The sequence below is a fragment of the Stigmatopora argus genome, chromosome 6 (assembly GCF_051989625.1).
Source record: "Stigmatopora argus isolate UIUO_Sarg chromosome 6, RoL_Sarg_1.0, whole genome shotgun sequence".
Lineage (NCBI taxonomy): Eukaryota > Metazoa > Chordata > Actinopteri > Syngnathiformes > Syngnathidae > Stigmatopora > Stigmatopora argus.
The window spans coordinates 18882074-18903476 of NC_135392.1; the positions used below are offsets into that span (position 1 = coordinate 18882074).

General features: G+C 42.1%; 2 protein-coding genes across 3 annotated transcripts in view; both read right to left on the reverse strand.

The window, feature by feature from the left end:
• snapc4 (small nuclear RNA activating complex, polypeptide 4) overlaps positions 1 to 3301 on the reverse strand; it is a 32633-nt gene extending 29332 nt beyond the window's left edge. Inside the window, exons 1-2 of the mRNA XM_077602965.1 lie at positions 3028 to 3301; positions 37 to 2286 (exon numbers count right to left, since the gene is read on the reverse strand). Coding sequence (XP_077459091.1) covers positions 37 to 73 — 37 coding nt within the window. The 5' untranslated portion in view covers positions 74 to 2286; positions 3028 to 3301. The remainder of the gene's footprint in view (positions 1 to 36; positions 2287 to 3027) is intronic.
• A 431-nt stretch (positions 3302 to 3732) lies between these two features.
• The window catches only part of LOC144075668 (synaptophysin-like protein 1), a 30312-nt gene continuing 12641 nt past the window's right edge, over positions 3733 to 21403 (reverse strand). The window contains exons 3-7 of one of the 2 annotated variants that reach the window (XM_077602970.1): positions 15811 to 15932; positions 12152 to 12350; positions 9869 to 10039; positions 8161 to 8282; positions 3733 to 4051 (exon numbers count right to left, since the gene is read on the reverse strand). In XM_077602970.1, the coding sequence (XP_077459096.1) occupies positions 8169 to 8282; positions 9869 to 10039; positions 12152 to 12350; positions 15811 to 15932 (606 nt within the window). In that variant the 3' untranslated portion in view covers positions 3733 to 4051; positions 8161 to 8168. Of the gene's footprint in view, positions 4052 to 6504; positions 8283 to 9868; positions 10040 to 12151; positions 12351 to 15810; positions 15933 to 21403 lie in introns of those variants that run through there. The other variant, XM_077602969.1, reaches the window with a different exon arrangement.

The following is a 21403-nucleotide window of genomic DNA, read 5'->3' on the forward strand; positions in this document are numbered from 1 at the left end:
AACGCATTAAACTTGTATCTCAAGGTATTATTGTACCTGGAAAAAAAACTCCATGCAAGCCCAAGGAAAACATGCAAACTCCACACAGGAAGGTCACCTGGAATCGATCTCAGAACTGTGAGGCCGACAAATTTAAGATTAACGACACTGAACATATGTCATAAAACTGCAAAAATCTGATATAAATTATATATTCCAACACAAAAGAACACAAAGAGAATAAAATCCTAGTTATTTTTTTCTACTTAATTATTTTATTGACTGAATTTGAATGAAACGCATCCAAATTCCATCACATCCCTTTCCCGTAAATTGAATTTAAAAAAATTAAAATTAGGAGCCTGTACGCTTTGAATGTATAAAAGATGGTAATTGTTATTAAATAAATAAAAATTGAATGGGTATATTTTCCAAACCGAGTGAAAATCGTGTTTAATTTATACTATGAACACAAATGGTAACCCACTAAAAAAAACTGCGGTCAAGCCAGCGGACGTTTGCGTTTTCGTGGTCAAATGAGCGGACGTATAAAATAGCCCACCCACTTAGTCCAAGTATTATGGTAATTCCCTTCAAAACAGAAGAGTGGCAATGCAGTGGTGACTTCTGTGTTCATACCACTTTTAAACCCTCAAAATTACTCTCAAAAGTCAAAAACTGGACCGTATAGCTCATAATTAATTTAAAAATGAAATGAAGTAGCTCAACACACAAAAAAGACACTTCACTTCAACTACAATATTATGTGATGCTTTTTTGTGATACCGTAACTGTAAATAAAGATTTTCATAATTTCATGCCAAGGTGTATTAATCCTAGTCGAAAACCTCAGTAACGACTATCATACTCAAAATTATGCAATTTCAGTTTAAATTTAGATTCATTAGGAAGAGGTTAGGTCTTTCCAAAACGGGCCTCTTCGGAAGGAAAGCACTGCAACTGCCACTGCAGTCTAACAGTCTGGGCTACAGGCAAGAGAAGTCTAGGCTGGTTCTCGAGCTAAGAGTCCACTGACCAGTCGATAAGGAACGCCAACATCACGGTTCCCACTTGTCGGAGGTGGAACACCCAAGCCGAGGTTGACCAAGCCATCAATAGACTGCAGCATCAGGAGATCATGGGCAGAGTTCAGGCAGGAAGAGCAGGGCTAGGATGGGGAGAAGCACCGCGATTCTGGTCCAGAGCTAACCGTAAGGAGAGGAAGGAGATGGTGGTGGCAGAGGTGACAAGGATGGGGGAAGAGCGCTACAAGAAGGCCGTGTCGCAGGAAGCTGGACAACCTGGGAGGGAGTTCTCAACCGAAACATCAGTTGGTCCGACCTGTGGAAGATCCCGCAGGCAAGGATCAGCTTCCTCATTCACGCAACCTACGACACGCTTCCCTGTCCTCGTAAACTCCACCAATGGTTCGGGAATGAGGTATGCTGCGCACTTTGCAACGCCCCCTTAATGCTAGTCTCCAGCACATCTTGTCAGGCTGCAAAACTGCACTTTCTACAGATGGCGCCATGACCAGGTCCTGAGGAAACTAGCTCAAGTGCTGGAGAGACGCCGACCGAGCAGTAAAAATTCACCACCAGCAGAGATCCACGTCAACTTCGTCACGGAAGGAGGGGAAAAGAGATACACCAGGCCAAGAGAGATACTAAGGGCCTTGTACCATGGTCAGGAGTGGGACATAGGGTTGACCTCAACAGGCAGCTCTGATTCCCCACGGAGATCATCACAACATCACTCCGCCCAGACATTGTGGTATGGTCCTCCAAGGCAAGAGCAGTGCACCTCATAGAACAGTACCATCAGAGGAGGGGATTGAGGCCACCTTCGAGCACAAGGCCAAATACTTGGAGCCGGCAGCTGGGTGCCAGGAAATCGGCTGGAAGTCCACCATCTACCCAGGCGAGGTTGGCTCCTGAGGCTACGTCGGGCTGTCAACAAAACGCCTCCTCAGGGACGCAGGGTTGTCTGCTGGCAACCTGAGGAAGGCCATAAAAGAGCTGGCAGAGGAGGCAGAGAAAGGTAGCTATTGGCTCTGGCTTAGGAGGAAGGGCAGGAGCTGGGGAAACAACAGCAGACCCCAACAACGGCTGCAGGAGACAACAGCTATCAGCTGCAGGGGGTGACAGGGAGACGTCTTTGTCACTGCTTCGCCACCAGGAGATGTTCCAGGATTAAAGGAGCCAAACATCAATGAACAGTGGTTCCTGGCTGATGACCCTGCAGCAGACCCGTGGGCACTGGAGGAAGTGCAACAGGCAGCAATGCCAAGCAGGAAAAAACACCCATCTGTACATCAACACAAATAGGAATTAAAGTTGCTACTACTAAGACTGACCCCCCTTGACATGAAATTATGAAACAAAATCTATACGTACAGTTACAGTATCACAAAAAAGCATTCAAGCTCTACACACAGCACTGAGCCACCTGGAGCACCATGGAAACTACGTGAGGATGCTTTTCATTGACTATAGCTCAGCCTGTGTGGGTTTTCTCCCACATTCCAAAGCCATACATGGTAGACTGATTGAACACTCCAAATTGCCCCGAGGTATGAGTGTGAGCATGAATGGTTGTTTGTCTCCTGCTGCCCTGCGATTGGCTGGCCACCACTTCAGGGTCTCCCCCACCTCTGGCCCATAGTCAGCTGGGATAAGCTCTAGCACCCCCCGCGACCCTAGTGAGGATAAAGCGGTTCAGAAAATGGGATGAGAAGACGCTAATGTCCGCTGGCTTGACCGCAGTCTAGAAAAATACCCCTCATATTTCAGTGCCATTGTCGGCATTGACGTCTAATTCATTATTACTGGTGGAGGGCGAATGATCGAATGTGGACCACGAATCAAGATGTGTTTTAGACCCCTGTTGAACAGGAAAAGTTGGTCCCAAAAGCCCCTGAACTGTACCTTTATCAATAAACAAATGCACTTTCTTCTCACGATAGGCTCTTTCTAACGAGTAATAGAGGAAAAAGTACATCGCAGTTCAAGTAGAGATCAAAGTGTGTGGGCAGCACAATTGACGTACCTTTTTGCTGTATCTTATTCGATTTTCGAGTTCGTTCAATTAACGCAGCCCAAATTCAGCGTTGGGTTCATCCCCATAATGCTTTGCGCCAGAACTGCACAAAATATGTCGGTCGGGCTGTGCGTCACCGTCCACGCGGTGCAATAATGTTGAGAAATCTTAAAAATGCTGCCCAAAAAAATCATACAGAGGAAAAAGAAGCACAATTTTTGCCAGAGGGCAGGCGACAGACTTTGCGGGCAGTCGTCACTTCCGGTTATCGCCCTCATTTTCTGGCTTTATTTGTCAACTTCCGTTCCCACAAAGGAAAGCGATTTATTTGATTTTATTGTACTTTCTTATTTTTTTAAAACTTTTATGGTGGTTTTAATATGATAATACAGAAATTCAAAAAATAGAATTGCTATGTGTTAAACGGGACGGCCCAGTGAATGAGTGGTTAGCGCGTCGGCCTCACAGTTCTGGTGTCGTCAGTTCGATCCCAGGTCGGCCCTCACCGTGTAGAGTTTGCATGTTCTCCCTGGGCTTGCAGGGTTTTTATCCGGATACCACATTTTCTCCCCACATGCCAAAAAATGCAGAGGAGGCTGGCTGAAAACCCTAAATTGCACCTATGTATGAGTGTGAGCGTGGACGCCGTTTCCTTGTGCCCTGCGATTGGCTGGCCAATGATTCAAGGTGTCCCCCGCCTGGTCCCAACAGTTAGCTGGGATAGAGTCCAGCAGGATACACAGTATAATATTAAAATGAATGCCCACTTTTGAGTGTTGGAAAAGAATTTATAAAAGGGAGTGAGATAATCAGAGGTTTTCATTTTTCAATAATTCTGACGCGCACTCGGAGACAGGCAAATTGCCACCATGCTCCAGTACCGACATATGTCATTGGCTAGAAGGTATGGCTATCCTCCCGAGACTTCCCTTCTTCGGACCAAATCTCGGAACGTTCGCTGCCAGGGCCGTGACCTGCAGTACCTCGTCGACTGGAAGGGGTACGGTCCCAAAGAGCGCAGCTGGATCCCGGTCTGCCAGATCATAACAAGTGAAACAAAAGCATATACGTAGTCCTGTTTCTTTTTTACAGGAGTTACCGTATTTTCTCGCATATCAGCCGCATTTGTAACAAAAAAATGTTGACTGAATCAAGGATGGGCGGCCGAGCGGAGCAAGTGGTTAGCACGTCAGCCTCACAGCTCCAGGGTCCTGGGTTCAAGTCCAGGTTGGTCGCCCTGTGTGGAGTTTGCATGTTCTCCCCAGGCCTGCATGGGTTTCTTTCGGGTGCTTTTATAATAAATTATAATAATTTGGACAACGTCGGCGGGCCGGATTATAAGGCCTAGTGGGCCGTATATGGCCCGCGGGCCGTAGTTTGCCCATGTCTGTGCTAGACCCTATCCCAGCCAACCACAATCAGCAGACGTGGGACACCCTGAATTGGATGCCAGCCAATCGTAGGGCAAAATGAAACAGGCAGTTACTCACACTCCCGACCACAGACACCGAGTGAGAATTGAATCTATACTGCCTGCACCAAACACAGGTGGAAAAATCACCGCATTGTCGGGTGATGTGATAAATGAATTGCCCATGAAAAAATTAAACCAGTGTGATATTGTTGTCATTTTTTCAATATTCTTGGTGTATTGCCCATTAAGCATGAAATAACCTCGAGAACACAAGTCTGCATGAATGCAATTTATAGCTAGTTTGCAGAAGGTCCCCACTTTGTGGACTTTCTGTATGGCTCCAGTTTTTTTTTACCTAGGTCTACAAAGTCTTCTGTGTCTGTGCTTGCTACTGTCTTGCTACTACAACCAAGTGAATTTCCCAAATACGGGGTGACATAAAGTTCTTAACTAATCTAACCTGATCTAACCTGACCTCACCTGACCTAACCTGACCTGACCTAACCTAATCTATAATGCTGGTTCTTGTTAGAAAAAAATAGGGACAAGTGAGCTGCATGTTTGTTCAGCAGTCTATTTTTAATATCCCGCAAAGTGTGGGAACAATGAAATTTAAGCCACTAAGACATGCATAAATAGACCATTTTCATTTTGATTACACTTCACACCAACATCGGGCTTTCAGGACTTACCAGAATTGTCTTTTGTACAGGGTGTAACCCGTGATAAAGACTTTGGGGTACTATACCCACTGACATGATGCAGGCTGCTGGCCCACAGACATTTAGAGTACCAGACACCCTATCAGATCTCCCAGTGGAGGCAAAGGCATCCTCACAGTAATCCTTATTTCCACAGTAATTATCTAACAATGAACACATAAATTATCAAGTAGGGTCAAAATATGATCCAGTACAACACACACCTAAGAAAAAAAATAGGCACAAGTAAGATAACGCATCTGAAAGCTTTTTGTTTTCCTGTTACTTAATTTCTTGTGTTTGTACTAAAGCATTTCTAATCATGACATTTAATGCAGTTTCAAAATGCTCAGTTTTAATCAACACAAGGCAGTGGTTGGCTTGGCAGTTTTCGCATGCTAATAGAATGATTACTAAAACTCAAAATGTAAAACAAAGATTTCATACTCTGATCATATGACATTTTATTTTAACACAGTGTTTCTCAACGGGTGGGGGCGCCCCCGAGGGGGAGGACTAAGCAATGCCTGGGGGCATCATTTCGCTGTTAGATGAGGAAAAGACTGCTATGCTTGCCATGCCAAAAATGGATGGCAGCTGACAGCGTGACCGGACATTTCGTCGACGGACAATTGGTCGACGGACAATTGGTCGACGGACAATTGGTCGACGGACAATTGGTCGACGGACACTTCGCCGCCAGACAGTTATAATAACAGACAAACTTAGGGTTTCGTTAAGAGGGGAGCGATTTGTTTTAGTCGAATAGGAAGATATCGTTTTAAGGGCAACTGACACTAATCTCGATTTATTGGCAAAAAGTATGCACTGGTATAGAGTTGATGGTGGTCAGGTGCACTATCGAACGTACCGTCACAAAACCGGTGCATACTTTTTGCCAATAAATCGAGATTAGTGTCAGTTGCCATTAAAACGATATCTTCCTCTTCGACTAAAACAAATCTCTCCCCTCTTAACAAAACCCTAAGTTTGTCTGTTATTATAACTGTCTGGCGACGAAGTGGCCGGCGACGACTTGTCCGTCGACGAAATGTCCGGTCGACGAACTGTCTGGCGACAAAGTGTCCGTCGACGAATTGTCCGTCGACGAAATGTCCGGGCACCACTGATAGTAGGAAGCCAAATAAATTCGGACATCATTTAAGGATATTACTCCCTAATCACGCTAATAAGCTGGTTGAGTAATAAACAGAACATCACTAACCAACATGACAAAAAAAAAAAGATAAACATGAAGTCTTTTTGTTACAGACAAAAAAGGTAAATTTTAAAAATGTTCAATTCTTAATTGTTGTCCAATACTCATCTTATGCAGGTGTACTTTTTGAATTTTAAACAACAATGATACTATTTGCAGTAGCGACAGAGAATTGGGGGAGCAAAACGTTTAATTTTTTCTGTGGGAGGCGCAACAGTAAATAGATGAGAAGCACTGCTTTAACTTGTCCTCCTGTGTAATCAAGAAATTAAAAAAATATATGCACTAGAAAAACATTAAGCACCAAATTACAGAAATAATGACAAGCTGCACGTGGACCTATTTTTTCAAAAAGAATGCAGAAAGAAAACCAATTAAAAACAACACAATGGCAAAATTGAATGGCATGCATACAAATAATGTACTGGCAAAAGACTGAACCTTAGTGTTGTTGAAGAGATTAAACTATGTTAAAGTAATCCGTTAAAAGAAATTCCACTGTAGTTGTATACAAAAGATTTGAATGTAAACATGTCGACAGCAGGGCTTGTTCCTGATACAAGCTCAATACCGGCCATACAAAGTGATTTTTGAACATTGTTTTCTTCTATTAATGTGACAACTATATCAGCTGAAGGCAAAAAAAAGCACAGTAGATTGTGGCACAATAGTGTTTGCAATTTACAGTGACGAGAAGACAATAAATGGAGTATTTCATGCTAGCTAGCCTTTCAAGATACCAAACCTTGGGACTTGAAAAAAAAAATGGTTATGCAAAGAAAGCATTCTGTCAGTAGTCTTTGTAATATACAGACGAGCCATGTTAATGTTCACTGCGTAGACATTTAGAAATTTAAAACCGAGTATTATGTTACTTTTTTTCCAGTGGACAAGTGCATTTTCTGGATTCTATACAGTATCTTTATGCCTCTAGTTTTGTTTCTCGAATTTGTTTCCTTTTACAACATTTGGTTTTATGGATGTTGCTTTAGACCTGAAAATGTAAGTTAGTTGTTGTTCTAAGTACACTAATTTTCTTTTTCCAAATGAGTCAATTTGAAAAAAAAATAATGGGAGTCATTTCACTCTGCTTTGTTTGGTTGACATTTATTACTCCTGCTAATGATCTAGGCCACATTATATTCATTATCTCATTTCATTTCCTGAACCGTTTTATCCTCACTAGGTTTGCGGGAGGTGCTGAAGCCTATCCCAGCTGACTTTGGGCCAGAGGTGGGGGACGCCCTGAATTGGTGGCCAGCTAATCGCAGGGCACAAGGAGACAAACAACCATTCACGCTCACACTCAAACCTATGGGCAATTTAGAGCATCCAATCAGCCTAGCATGCATGTCTTTGGAATTTGGGAGGAAACCGGAGTACCTGGAGAAAACCCACGCAGGCCCGGGGAGAACATGCAAACTCAACACAGATGGACCAACCTGGATTTGAACCCAGGTCCCCGACTGTGAGGCCGACACGCTAACCATTCAGCCGCCGGGCCCCCGTTATGTTCATTATCCTTAATGAAATTGTACTAAGAATTCTAATTTTCCCACCTCCCAAAAATTCAAACTTTAGCATGTTTGGCGTTTAAGTAAAATTTCAAGGTAAAATAGTTAAGTAGTAAACAACCGGTGGAAATCTCACGTCTAAGCATTTTAAAATATACTGCAGTGTTTTTAAAGAGGAAACGAGTCTTTCCAAAAAAAAATCAAAACGTTACATCAAGGGAGAACAATATCAAATTGAACATTCATAACTGAAACGGGGATTGCCTTCTTTTAGTCAAAGGGCATAAGAGTTACCCTCTGATTTACGGTCCAGGGGCTCCTCCTTCCTCTATGGTGGGATTCTTGTGGAATGAAGTCTCCTTGTATATGAACCAGCAGTTACCTGCCCAAAGAATGAGATTCAAAAAACCAAAAATCTGTGGAAAGACAAGAAAATAGATGGGGATGAAAACAGTGAGTGAGAAGTGCAAATCAGAAATCCAATGAAGTTGGAGGCATCTTTTTTAACATGGAGCTGATAATTGTCCGATACTTTTCGTATTACAGTAATCCCTTGATTATCGCGTCTTTATGTATCACGAATTCACTACTTCACATTTTTTTTTCTGCTATGAATTATTATCATCACTTTTTTTGAAGTTCATAAAAATGTGATAATCCACGCAGAAACTCGTAAGCGGAAGCCATTCTTGCTACTAGGACTCAGCACTGAAGAAAAAAAAGTTATAATAGGGGTGACCCTACTTTGCGATTTTTCGATTATCCCTGTCATGCCTGGTCTACATTAACTGCGATATTCCAGGGACTACTGTATTGTTGTTGTTGGAAATATTCACTGATTTCAAGTTTAATCCCTGCAACATATTAAAATATGAGACAAGGGTATGTTTACCCCATTGTCACATACCTTTACCTTTTAGCAACATTCAATAAGCAATTGGAAACTATATACTATATAGGCACTCATTTTTAATGCTTTGTAGGTTGTGAAATTCTTTCCCATTCTTGCTTTGTGTACAATTTCAGTTCCGCAAGTCCTGGAACTTTGTCATATTTCAAATGTTGCACTTATGTGTTAAACATTTTCAGTTCACACCTACTTGTACACTCTTTTCATGTTTTTGTGTGTCTTTTGCAGGTTTTTCGTCAATACAGGTCTTTAACATCAACTATAACTGTATGGACCTATTAAACATCTGTTTCCAGCAGGAACCTACAGTTTCTATCGACATCCATCACGCGCACAATATACCGGAGGAGATAGCGAGATCGGCGGGCCGTTCGTGGATTGTTATCACGTCTGGCCGGCGAAGAAGGGGGCGTCGGGATAGGAAGCACAAGCGAGGCTGTATTTTCAGACTTGTCACCCAATGGTGGCGTCTGACTTCAGTGCGGGCAGGTCAGGTTGGAGTCCCACTCGGTGGCAGTGTGATTGTGGGAGTGTGTGGTCGTCTGTCTCTCTGTGTGCCCTACGACTGACTGACGGCCAGTCTAGGGTATAGTCTGCTTTTCGCCCGAAGACATCTGGGTTAGGCTCCAGCAACCCCCGCAACCCTTTTGAGGATGGGCGGTATGGAAGATGAATAATGATAAAGAATAAATGTTCAGACTTGTCGATTACAGAAATTAATTTTTTTAGCATAAAAGATAAAGTAAATGCACATCAAATGATGTGGTGGGCTGGATCTGGGCCCCGACCAGGCATTTTCACAGCGGATGTCCGACGGTTGCCTGCCTGAGTGGTCCAAAGTTAGCCCAATCCAGATCCATTTTTTTAAAAACATTTTTAAAGTGATCGGGGTGGCCCCAAGTATTTCTGACTGCTCTACAAGCAAATCAGCAAGATAGAGACACTAGACCAAAAGGAGCCCGCGATACTCAGGAGTTGTTAAGTAGCAAATTCCTATGTAATGTAAGGCTACCTTTTGTATGGAATGGGAGCTAGTCTTTATTCTTTTTAAACAAAATGTAGGCATAACAAACCAGATGAAGTTGAACTTACCACAGAAGCGTTTAGGCGTCCCATGGAAGGAAAGTCTCCGGGTTTGCAGAGTGTACAATTCTGCACCAAGTGGTCTGGGTTTGTGGCCCATTTGACATCAGTCAGGCCTTTGCTCCAGGCAGAAGAAGAAACAAGCCACAGAAAGGCAAAGGCAGCAGTCACTACCAAATCCTTGGAAAAAAAATACAAGAGGAGCCATCTCAGTTGATGAAATCACATGCCTTTGTCTTTATTTCTGTGACCTTACGACATATTAGTAATTAAAATATTGTGGTAAATTGAAAACTATAGTAGCTCATAAAAGTAAGTACAGCCCTTTCATTTATAAAAAAAAAATTAGATTATAATTTTTATGAGACAACACTGAAGAAATAACACTTGGATACGATGTAGTCACCATAGAGCTTGGATAATAAAATAAATTTATTATAACTTTAAAACAACTCATAACACAGCAATATATGTCTAAATTGCTGACAACAAAGTGACCCCGAATGAAAATCTCCAAATTAACCCAGAATTGGCAGCAACTTAGCCAAGGGTCGCCAACCCAAAATGTTGAAAGAGCCATACTGGACCAAAAAAATATCAAAAAATTCTATGTCTGGAGCCGCATAAAATTAAAAACCTTATAAAGGAAGTCAACACATGCTGCATATATATTTGTACTTTAAAAATCTACTTTTGGCTCTTCTAATTTCTCCAGTAGTAATCGAATCACACTCTCTCTTTCCCAACTGTATGCTCGGCTGCAAATGTATAGCATGCCTTACCTGGAAATGTCTTTCCACATGATTCTTTTTGTTATTTGTCAAGTTCTCGCTACAAAGCAAACACTCAGGAAATCCTTCCGCATTGGCAGTGAATGCAAATGATTCGGTAGATAGAGCCAGATGGATTTAAAGCGAATGCTGAACACTGATGGTTAATTGAATTGAATGCCATTATACAAGTATAATAAGATTTAAAACTTCACCATGAAGTGCACACATAAATAATCAGAAACAGAAACATACCAAATAATTTGACCACCAAATTGCACCTACTGTCGCAGAAATAATTACTAACTGGCTGCCTTTTGTTTGGATGAAATTGCCTACAGTGGTACCTCTACATACGAGCAGCTCTACCTACAAGATGCTCGAGATACGAGGAAAATTTCGAGCAAATAATTCGCTCTAGATACGAGAAAAATTTCGAGATGCGAGAAAGCCAGGTGGCCATGACATGAGAGGCTACACATAAATGATTTATCATTGTAGCGCACTGTCTTTTTTTGCTGCATCTCTTTCGTGTATAACAGATATCTACGAGCACTGAACGATTTATTCACACGAGTTTCTCCTACACATGGACCAGAAAACGCACAACGCGCATGCGGGGGCAAAAAGAGGGCTTTCTGGGTAATGAAGTATAGTTGTGCACACAACACCGATAGCCAATGGCACCCTTTCTCAGAATAAAACTTCATTACCCACAATCAATACGTGGGTAGGCTGAGCTGTTGCATTTCCTGTTATTCCTTCCTTAGCCTGTTAGCTCCCGCGATCGCTCATTCAAGACGACTTCTCGTTGGCAAGTGGTCGTGCGTTATCCTATTGTGAGGACATTTGTGTGCATCATTTTTGGAATATTTTGAAGGGAATACAACAGCACACAGCCCATCGATAGCGAACGTGAGGGTGGAGGCGTGGCAAACAGCTAACCCGGCCAGAACGAAGGTAAAAAAAAATAAAACAAAATTAGAATTCAGTTTTGTGTAAAGTTACATTAAACGCATGTTTGAGTGTGTCTGTATATATTAATCAAAGTTAATTTAAATTTGTTTGTTCGGTTACGAGTGCGTTGCCGTGGATAAAGTCCCGCCGAACCCCCGCCCTCTGTGCGACTCTCTCTCCCCTTCGCGAAATCCGTATAATTTTAGTACTATTAAACACATTTTGGTAATATTAAACCACTAGTTATGTGTTACTTTGTTAATAGATGGCGAATTAGAAGAAATAAAACATTTTTCCAATCCAATATCCTGTTTTTGCTGTTTTTTCAGAGGGTTGGAACGAATTAATTTGTTTTTAGTTCATTTCAATGGGAAACGTTCGCTCGAGTTACGAGAAGATCGACATACGAGCTCAGTCCCGAAACGAATTAAGATTGTATGTAGAGGTACCACTGTGTTTGCTTTTGTATGTTTCTGACACCTTGTAGAGCCTTCATATGTGATCATCTCTGATTTTGTTTTTTTATTCTGTTCTCAGACCAGATGGATATGGGAAGTGTACTTACCAGAAGGGGTCCTCGGGTGGTCTGGCGATACACATGCTGGTAACCCAAGTAGAGAATCAGCGTAGCAGTGCAGTAGAGGAAACCAAACACACCCACACACACAAAGAACTCTGCAGAGGAAGAAAAGTCCCCCTGGAGGAAGGTGTGATTTTTAGCACTGCCATCACACAAGGGTATTTCATAAGGGTATGCTGCCAACCTAAACAGGGTTGCAAAGTCAAAAATGAACACTTCAGTCAGTCCAGTCTATACCATAATTCATGATAATAATTCTCAAATGACACCCTCACCTGGTTTACTTATTAGTCCAGGAAAGCAGAAAAGGGTACAGAAACAAACATTAACATTATAGATCGGCTGATTATCGGCGCCAATATTTGGACATTTGACGTAGATTGGTATCTGCCTTTTTTTAATCCAACCGGTTTATGAAGAAATCCATTTAAAATTGTGTTATTTCAGGTCAAAATGCAACCGTGCCTCTCTCTGCTGTCTTGGACTCTGTGACAGCTGCTCGTTGAGTCGAGGGCTTTGATGTTGACACGCCTGCTATGCTTCATTTTGGTAACCTTTATTGGTAATAAACACACACACTAACACAAAGGCAAATTTAACACCCTAGCCTGCTGTTCCCTTGCAGTTAAATTGTACACATCAACATGAATTGTGAGGATCCACAATATATTTCTTAATAAATTATTGGGTAGAATAGATCATTTTAACTTATTCATTTTTAAGTATATCAACACATAGAGTATATATTTGTTTGATTTAATAAAGTTCAATGAAGTTCAGTGCCTACATTATTTTTTTTACACTTTTTAAACTTTTATTGCAAATGAAAATCGACTTATAATATCGGTTATCAGCCTCCTAACTACTAATAACCGGTATTGATCCCGAATAACCCATATGGGTCGATCTCTAATTAAGATCAACTTTAAGTTAGTTACCCGCACTAGGGCTGCAGGTATCATATATATAAGTACCGTATTTTCCGCACTATAAGGCACACTGCATTATAAGGTGAACCCCAAATGAATCACATATTTCAATTTTTTTCCATATACAGTGGGGAAAATAAGTATTTAGTCAACCACCAACTGCACAAGTTATAATAATAATCAGACATAGGCCCTGTCGTCATCATCAACAACAAAAAGCCTACTTGTCATCACACCCAGAAACTGCGTATGACAAAATTGGTGAAAGTTATCCTACTTGAAAAGATTAGACGCCTGTAATTGTCAACATGGGTAAACCTCAACCATGAGAGACAGAATGTGGAAGGAAAAAAAACAGAAAATCACAGTTTGATTTTTAAATTATTTATTTGCAAATTATGGTCAAAAATAAGTATTTGGTCAATACCAAAAGTTCATCTCAATACTTTGTTATGTACCCTTTGTTGGCAATAACAGAGGCTAAACGTTTTCTGTAACTCTTCACAAGCTTTTCACACACTTGCTGGTATTTTGGCCCATTACTCCATGCAGATCTCCTCTAGAGCAATGATTTTTTGGGGCTGTTTTTGGGCAACACGGACTTTCAACCCCCTCCACAGATTTTCTATGGGGTTGAGATCTGGGGACTGGCTAGGCCACTCCAGGACCTTGAAATGCTTCTTACAAAGCCACTCCTTTGTTGCCCTGGCTGTGTTTGGGATCATTGTCATGCTGAAAGACCCAACCACGTCTCATCTTCAATGTCCTTGCTGATGGAAGGAGATTTTCACTCAAAATCTCTGCCATTCATTCTTTCCTTTACACAGATCAGTCGTCCTGGACCCTTTGCAGAAAAAAAACAGCCCCAAAGCATGATGTTTCCACCCCCATACTTCACAGTGGGTATGGTGTTCTTCGGATGCAACTCAGTTTTCTTTCTCCTCCAATCACGAGAACCTGTGTTTCTACCAAAATGTTCTATTTTGGTTTCATCTGACCATAACACATTCTCCCAGTCCTCTTCTGGATCATCCAAATGCTCTCTAGCAAACTGCAGACGGGCCTGGATGTGTACTGGCTTCAGCAGGGAGACACGTCTGGCAGTGCAGGATTTGACTCCCTGGCGGCGCATTGTGTTACTGATAGGCCTTTGTTACTGAGGTCCCAGCTCTCTGTAGGTCATTCACTAGGTCCCCCGTGTGGGTCTGGGATTTTTACTCACCGTTCTTGTTATCATTTTGACGCCACGGGGTGAGATCTTGCATGGAGCCCCAGATCGAGGGAGATTATCAGTGGTCTTTTATGTCTTCCATTTTCTAATAATTGCTCCCACAGTTGATTTCTTTACACCAAGCCCAAGATGGCGCCGTTCACGCGGCAGCCAGTGGCAGTAGCTCTGTCCACTCTTATGTTTTTCGTGTTTTACAGCCATTCTATCCTTTTTTAATTACATTTTAATATTTCTTAATACATTCCTTTTTACTTTACTTTGTACTTTATACTTTTTACTTTAATGTTTTTACAACTTTCCTTGTTCTGTTAGCCTGGCTTCTTTCCACTACTTCTTTTGTTGGATCCATTCAGCCATGCCTATGCTGTCATACACATGGGACTAGCTGTTACAATACGCAGCAGAAGGAGCAACACCTCAATGCCGCTGGAAATTTGGAGCTGGACAAAAGTGCCGGGAGAAGAAGCAACGCTTCTGACCAACCATTCCATCATGGGATAAGATGGAAGAGCTGTCGGCGCGTACCAGGCCGGAAACGGAGTCGAGGAGTTCTACTCTGCTACTGTTGTCTTCAGCTCCAGACTACTGAGGAACTGTGCGGATAAGCTTGGAAGAGTGACTCTGCATATTCTCTACCTCAGTCAGTCTGCAGAAGTTCTCTATCTTGTGGAAGACTTCCTGTGTGTGGTTCCAGTTTTTGTCCAACTTTACAATGTCTTTTTGAGTCTGTATCCGTTTTGCTACCGCAACCAAGATGGTGCCGTTCAAGTGGCAGCCGGTGGTGGTAGCTCCGTCCACTCTTGCTCGTTTTTGTGTTTTTGCTGCTTTTGTGTCTTAATGATTTGATTTGGTGATTCTTTATGATCCCCTTTACATTGATTTGCGTTGTACTTTGTGCTTTTGCTTTGTTGTTCTGTCTAATCACCCTCTTGCTACTGTCACAATGAAATTTCCCGAATACGGGATGAATAAAGTTGTCCAATCCACTCCAATCCAAGTGTTTTACCTATTGTAGATTCAGTCTTCCGAGCCTGCTACAATTTTGTCTCTGGTGTCCGTCGACAGCTCTTTGGTCTTGGCCATAGTGGAGTTTGGAGTGTGAGAGACTGACGTTGTTGACAGGTGTCTTTTATACCGATAATGAGTTAAAACAGATGCTATTAATACAGGTAACAAGTGGAGACCTCGCTAGACCTCGTTAGAAGAAGTTAGACCTCTTTGACAGACAGAAATCAAGCTTGTTTGTAGGTGACTAAATACTTATTTTCCACTCTAATTTGGAAATAAATTCTTTAAAAATCAAACAATGTGATTTTCTGGGGGGTTTTCCATGTTGTCTCTCATGATTGAGGTTTACCCATGTTGACAATTACAGGCCTCTCTAATCTTTTCAAGTATGAGATCTTGCACAATTGGTGGTTGACTAAATACTTATATGCCCCACTGTATAAATAAATAATCGAGTTCATGAGTTTGTTTTTTACCTGAATGGGTATCCAAAAACAGGCTTCACATCAATTGGGTCCTTGGATCCAGGACATTCGACTCTGAAGTGAGTTGTCCCGGAGTAACCTCCAGTGGTGGCAAAGGCAAAAATTGTAAAAACCTGAAGAGGGAAATAGAAAAGAAAAAAAATCGAAAATGTTTATTATTAACAGAAGATTACAAAACTTGCATGTCTAAATTTGGAACCTGGAGGGTAAGCCAAATAAGTTTTGACAGCATGGCATTGGTATCAGTGGGTATTGTTTTTTCATTTTTTGTTTTTTATTACAGCATCAAAATTTGCATATTTTACATCACAAAGTTTACCTAAACAAAGTTGGGGTAAATTATCTTTATTAGCAGACAATGCCTTGTTGACGCACACTTGTTGATCTGTTTGCCTCATCACAGAGATGACATGCGCAACCACTTGAATAATTCACTGACCTCAGAAAGTGAGATAAGCTTCCAGCCACTGTGTGACCCCTTTTCTTCTTCCCCTCAAGGGTAAGACCAAAACATTCGATTCGCCACATTTTTAAATCGGATTCTGCAACTGACAAAACTTACAAGCGGGACTAAACCCAGGTCTTCACAGGCAGAGCGCTCAGACCACTGACATACACTAAACCCTCGTTTTTACGGATAATGTAGACCAGACATAGCTGCGATAATCGAAAAGCTGCGAAGTAGAATCACCGCTTTTATTACTACATACTGAGGTAAGATCTTGAGCCCGAACCCAACACGATCCAACCAAAAATTCGGGTCGGGTCTAAAATGTCAATCATTATTTCGGGTTTGGGTCTTCCTCCTCGCTGAAAAAAAAAGTACAATAAAACGATGTGTTGTCTCTCTCGCTGACTTTTTTTGTAAATAAATAAATGTTTATAAAAATGCATACTAAAAAGATGTGTGGATACTAAACTAAGGAATACTTGTTATAAATAAAAATAATTTGGAATTTTGGATAAAACAGAGAAGGTGCTGTAATGTAATTGCAATTGGAGGCAGAGCCACAGAGTCAGAGCATGTTCTGCGCACGTCACGCCAACGCCGCAAGAAGTTAAGGATAAACTAAAGACAGGAGAACTGAAAAGACGGTAAAAGTGAGTTTTGGAAAAGCTTCAAACTTTAGATTGCGGCTGGCTTTACCAAGAAGCCATCAGCGCAGCCACATGATGGTGTGAGAAAATGTCCAGAAGGCTTCCTCTTCCGAGGCTGAGGAGCTAAGGAACTAAACTTCTATTCATGTTGATATACAGAGGTATCTTCTCCCGACAGTCCGAGATCCAGATGGCTACGACAGACCTGGGTAATCCGGTCCTCAGGGGCCCCCGTGGGCGCAGGTTTTTGTTCCAACCGATGCAGCACAGACAATTTAACTAATTAGATTTCTGGTGAAACAAAAAGCACCTGAGATACCAGATTGGTGGAAAGGTTTCCTCTTACAGTGTAAGAGGAAACCTTTCCACCAATCTGGTATCTCAGGTGCTATCCCAGGGGTCACCAAACTACGGCCCGCGGGCCGGATACGGCCCGCCGGCACATTTGGACCGGCCCTCTGAACAATACCAGAGACGCTATGGTTTTTTTTTTTTTTTTTTTTTTTTAATTTTTTTTTTTTTTTTTTTTTTTTTTGGATGCAGCCCGCCGGCACATTTGGACCGGCCCTCTGAACAATACCAGAGACGCTATCGGATTTATTTTCCTATTTGGCCTTGAAGACTGGGACGTTTTAATCTTGTGTTTGGTTCATTGCACCCCTGCTGAGCCCACAAATCTTCCCAGTGAATCGGGCCTTTGCATTGCTCCTTTGGTGACACGCGCGGGGAGAGTGTTTGCCTTTGATGCATGCGGGCATTCCACCGTTGCATGCGTGAGCAGAGTGTTAGCGAGACATCTGGACGATCGCAGGTGAGGGCGGAGCCCTGGTACCATCGCTATTGCGATGCTATTCAAGCATATAAAAACTGTGCAACCTGAACCTGTTTGAGAACGGAATAATGGCGAAAAGGTTAGTTAAGAGAAAAATTGATTCAGAATGCAGGGTATTTAACCTGCAGTGGACAAACGATTATTTTTTTGTTCAATGCAAAGAAAAGGCTGTTTGTCTCATCTGTCAAGAGACGGTCGCAGTATTCAAAGAATACAATCTTCGCCGGCACTACGAATCCCGTCACAAGGACAAGTACGATAGCGTGCAAGGCCAAATACGAGCAGACAAACTCTCAAAGCTAAAAGTTGGACTATTATCTCAGCAGACTACATTTCTACGCCAAGCTCAGCTGAACCAGGCATCCGTTCGGGCCAGCTTTCGGGTTGCTAAACTGATAGCAAGCAACGGTAAGCCTTTCACTGACAGAGAGTTTTTTAAGAAATGTATGGATGTTGTCGTGGAGGAAGTGTGTCCCGAGAAGAAAGATGCATTTAATGCCGTAAGTCTGTCGGCGAGTACAATCACCAGACGCGTTGAAGAAATCGGGAATAATGTCTATGCCCAGCTGCAGCAGAAGACGAAAGAATTTGACTTTTTTTCAGTGAAAGCACGGACGTGCAAGACACAGCGCAACTGCTCATTTTTATTTGTGGAGTTAGCGCAAACTTTGAGATATGCGAGGATCTGGCAGCCCTCCAAAGTCTCAAAGGGACCACAACGGGAGAGGATATTTTTGACAAAGTGTGCCAAACCATGGAGAAGTTGGAGCTGGACTGGTCAAAGCTGGCTAGCATCACGACTGACGGGGCTCCTAGCATGGTGGGCGAAACTCGCGGTTTAATAGGACGCATGAACCGTGAGTTGGAAAAAAGGGGTCTCACCGCCCCGCTACGAGTCCACTGCCTAATTCACCAGCAAGCACTGTGCTGCAAAGTGTTGACGTGGGATTCTGTAATGAAGGTCGTGGTGTCGTGCATAAACTTCATCAGGGCAAAGGGACTTAAACACAGGCAGTTCCAAGAATTCCTGTCTGAACTGGAGTCTACGCACGGAGATGTGCTGTACTACACAGAGGTCCGATGGCTGAGCCGGGGCAGAGTTTTGAGGCGTTTTTACGAGCTTCCACCCGAAATTAACGCATTTCTTCATTTAAAAGACAAAACGGTCCCAGAGCTGATCAACCCAGAATGGAAATGGCACCTCGCATTTTTAACAGACGTGACAGAAATACTTACCCACCTTAACTTGCAGCTACAAGGCGAAGGGAAACTCATTTGCGACATGTATTCACACATAAAAGCATTTGAGGTGAAATTAGCGCTGCTTTTGGAACAAGTGAAAAAGCGCAACTTTGTCCATCTTCCTGCTACCCAAAACCTGTCGACAGAGAACCCAGCGGTCCCGTTCCCAGCTGAAAAGTGCGTGGAAGCACTGGAAATGCTGAAGGCGGAGTTCGGTGTGCGATTCACTGAACTACATGTTCATGCAAAAGAAATCCGTCTTTTTCAGAACCCCTTTGTTGCCGACATTGATGAAGCCCAGCCTTCATATCAGTTTGAGTTGGCTGAGTTACAGAACTGTGATGTTCTGAAAGACGCATTCAAGCTCAACAGTCTCATTGACTTCTATGCCTCCCTCCCAAACGACACATATCCAAACATCAAAAAACATGCAATGAAAATGTCCTCAGTTTTTGGCAGCACGTATATCTGCGAGAAAACCTTTTCTCGCATGAAACTGCTGAAAACTCCGATGAGATCAAGATTGACAGATGAACATTTGCATCAGTGCTTGAGACTGGCTGTAACTAGAATGGAACCTGATATTCAACTTCTCACCAGCCAGATGCAGGCCCACAGTTCACACTGATGAACAGACATAGGTAAGCTCACTTTTCTGATTTGAATGAGTCATTCTGAGCATAAACAAATATAATCATAATAAAATCTACTGGGATAAAATCCATCTTTACAACCATACTGGTAGTGAAATGTATTGTGCTGTGTAGGTGCGGTTTCACTTAGTTCAGTTTCTCAACCTGCTTCCTTTGTGGTTTTCACAGGGAAGTTGATGAGAGAGCTGCAAACAGCGGTGTCTACAAGCCTATTGGAACAAAAGGATTATAAGGAAGAAACAAGAACTTTAGGAGACTGCTCATATGTGTCAGAGAGATTCTGCTCTGACAACTGAGCTGAACTTTTATCTGTTAAGATTGTGCATGGCACAACAGAAAGTTAAAGTTCCATGGCTTTTTTTCTATGAAGAACCCAGAGAGAGTTATTTAGTTCTTATTTATTTCATAAATAGTGTTATTTATTTCCTGTTTTTTATGTGAAGAACTCAGAGGGGGTTATTTAGTTATTATTTATTTCATTAATAGTGTTATTATTTGTTTTCTGACTTTTTTCTGTAAAGAACCTGGAAAGGGTTATTTGGTTATGTGTGGCTTTCTGGAAAACAATAAAAAAAAATTAAGCTCCCCTACGATCGTCACACTTTTTCTGTTACAAACTGACACCGGCCCCCCATCAGAGAAGGGAAAAGTTATGTGGCCCTCACAGGAAAAAGTTTGGGGACCCCTGTCTTACAGGTTGGAACGAAAACCTGCATCCACTGCGGCCCTTTTGGAATTAATTGCCCAGGTTTGGAATAGGGCATTCTCCATCTTAACGATGATTTTATTTTATTCCTAGTGGTTACACTTGCTGGTGTTCTTGGAAAAACATACAGTGGCCCTTTTCCGGACGCTCGCTTCTTCCTTCTTAATGTAGAGCATGGTGGATTCATTTATGATGCCTTAAATGACACAGGATGTTTAGGAGGCATTTTAAATGGTGATTCAAAATCCAAACAATGTTGGAATCGGCTCGGCATAGTCTTTCGGTGCGCGGTGCGAAATGTAATAATAAGAAAAAGCAGGATGACGTAAATTTCTGCTGTTTGTATTATTCGGCGCATCATTTTTCTTCTACAATGAAATCTCGCTTCTTCTGCGCTGAGTGCCACCCATTTTAGCGTCAATGAAGAAGCAGTGCCCCGACTTCTGCCATTTTTCATCTCCGGTCAGTTTCAGTGTAAATTTTGACATTTTATGAACTTTTTTTAATACTATATTATACTAGCCGCAAAATGGTGAAGGATCACAGTAAAATGTTTAAAACTGTGATCCATCAACTTGGGTTTACCAACATTTAAGAAAAAACACTATAGGCTGAAAATTACACAACAGTAATACATTGACATACGAGCAATGTTCCCTCTCATTTTTTGTTTGTCTGGGCAGAAAGACAACCCCCCTGAGCACACCGAGTGCCGGTGTGAGCAACATTATCATTGCTCGCTATGGGCACACACCAGTATCACACCTGCCATAAGCAGGTGCATGTCTACTACACATAAATGATTTAGTAATAATAAAATGTAATGATTAATATCTATGAATGGGCAGCCCGGCGGATGAGTGGTTTGCGCGTCGGCCTCACAGCTATAAAAAATAAAAATAAAATTAAAAAAGGGGATTTTATTTTGTGCACTCCATATGACTTGGTGTGCGCAGAGAAGACGAGAGTAGTGCGCAATTGCGCATGTGCGCATCTTAGAGGGAACATTGCATACGAGTGCCCCGACATACGAGAAATTTGAGATACGAGTAA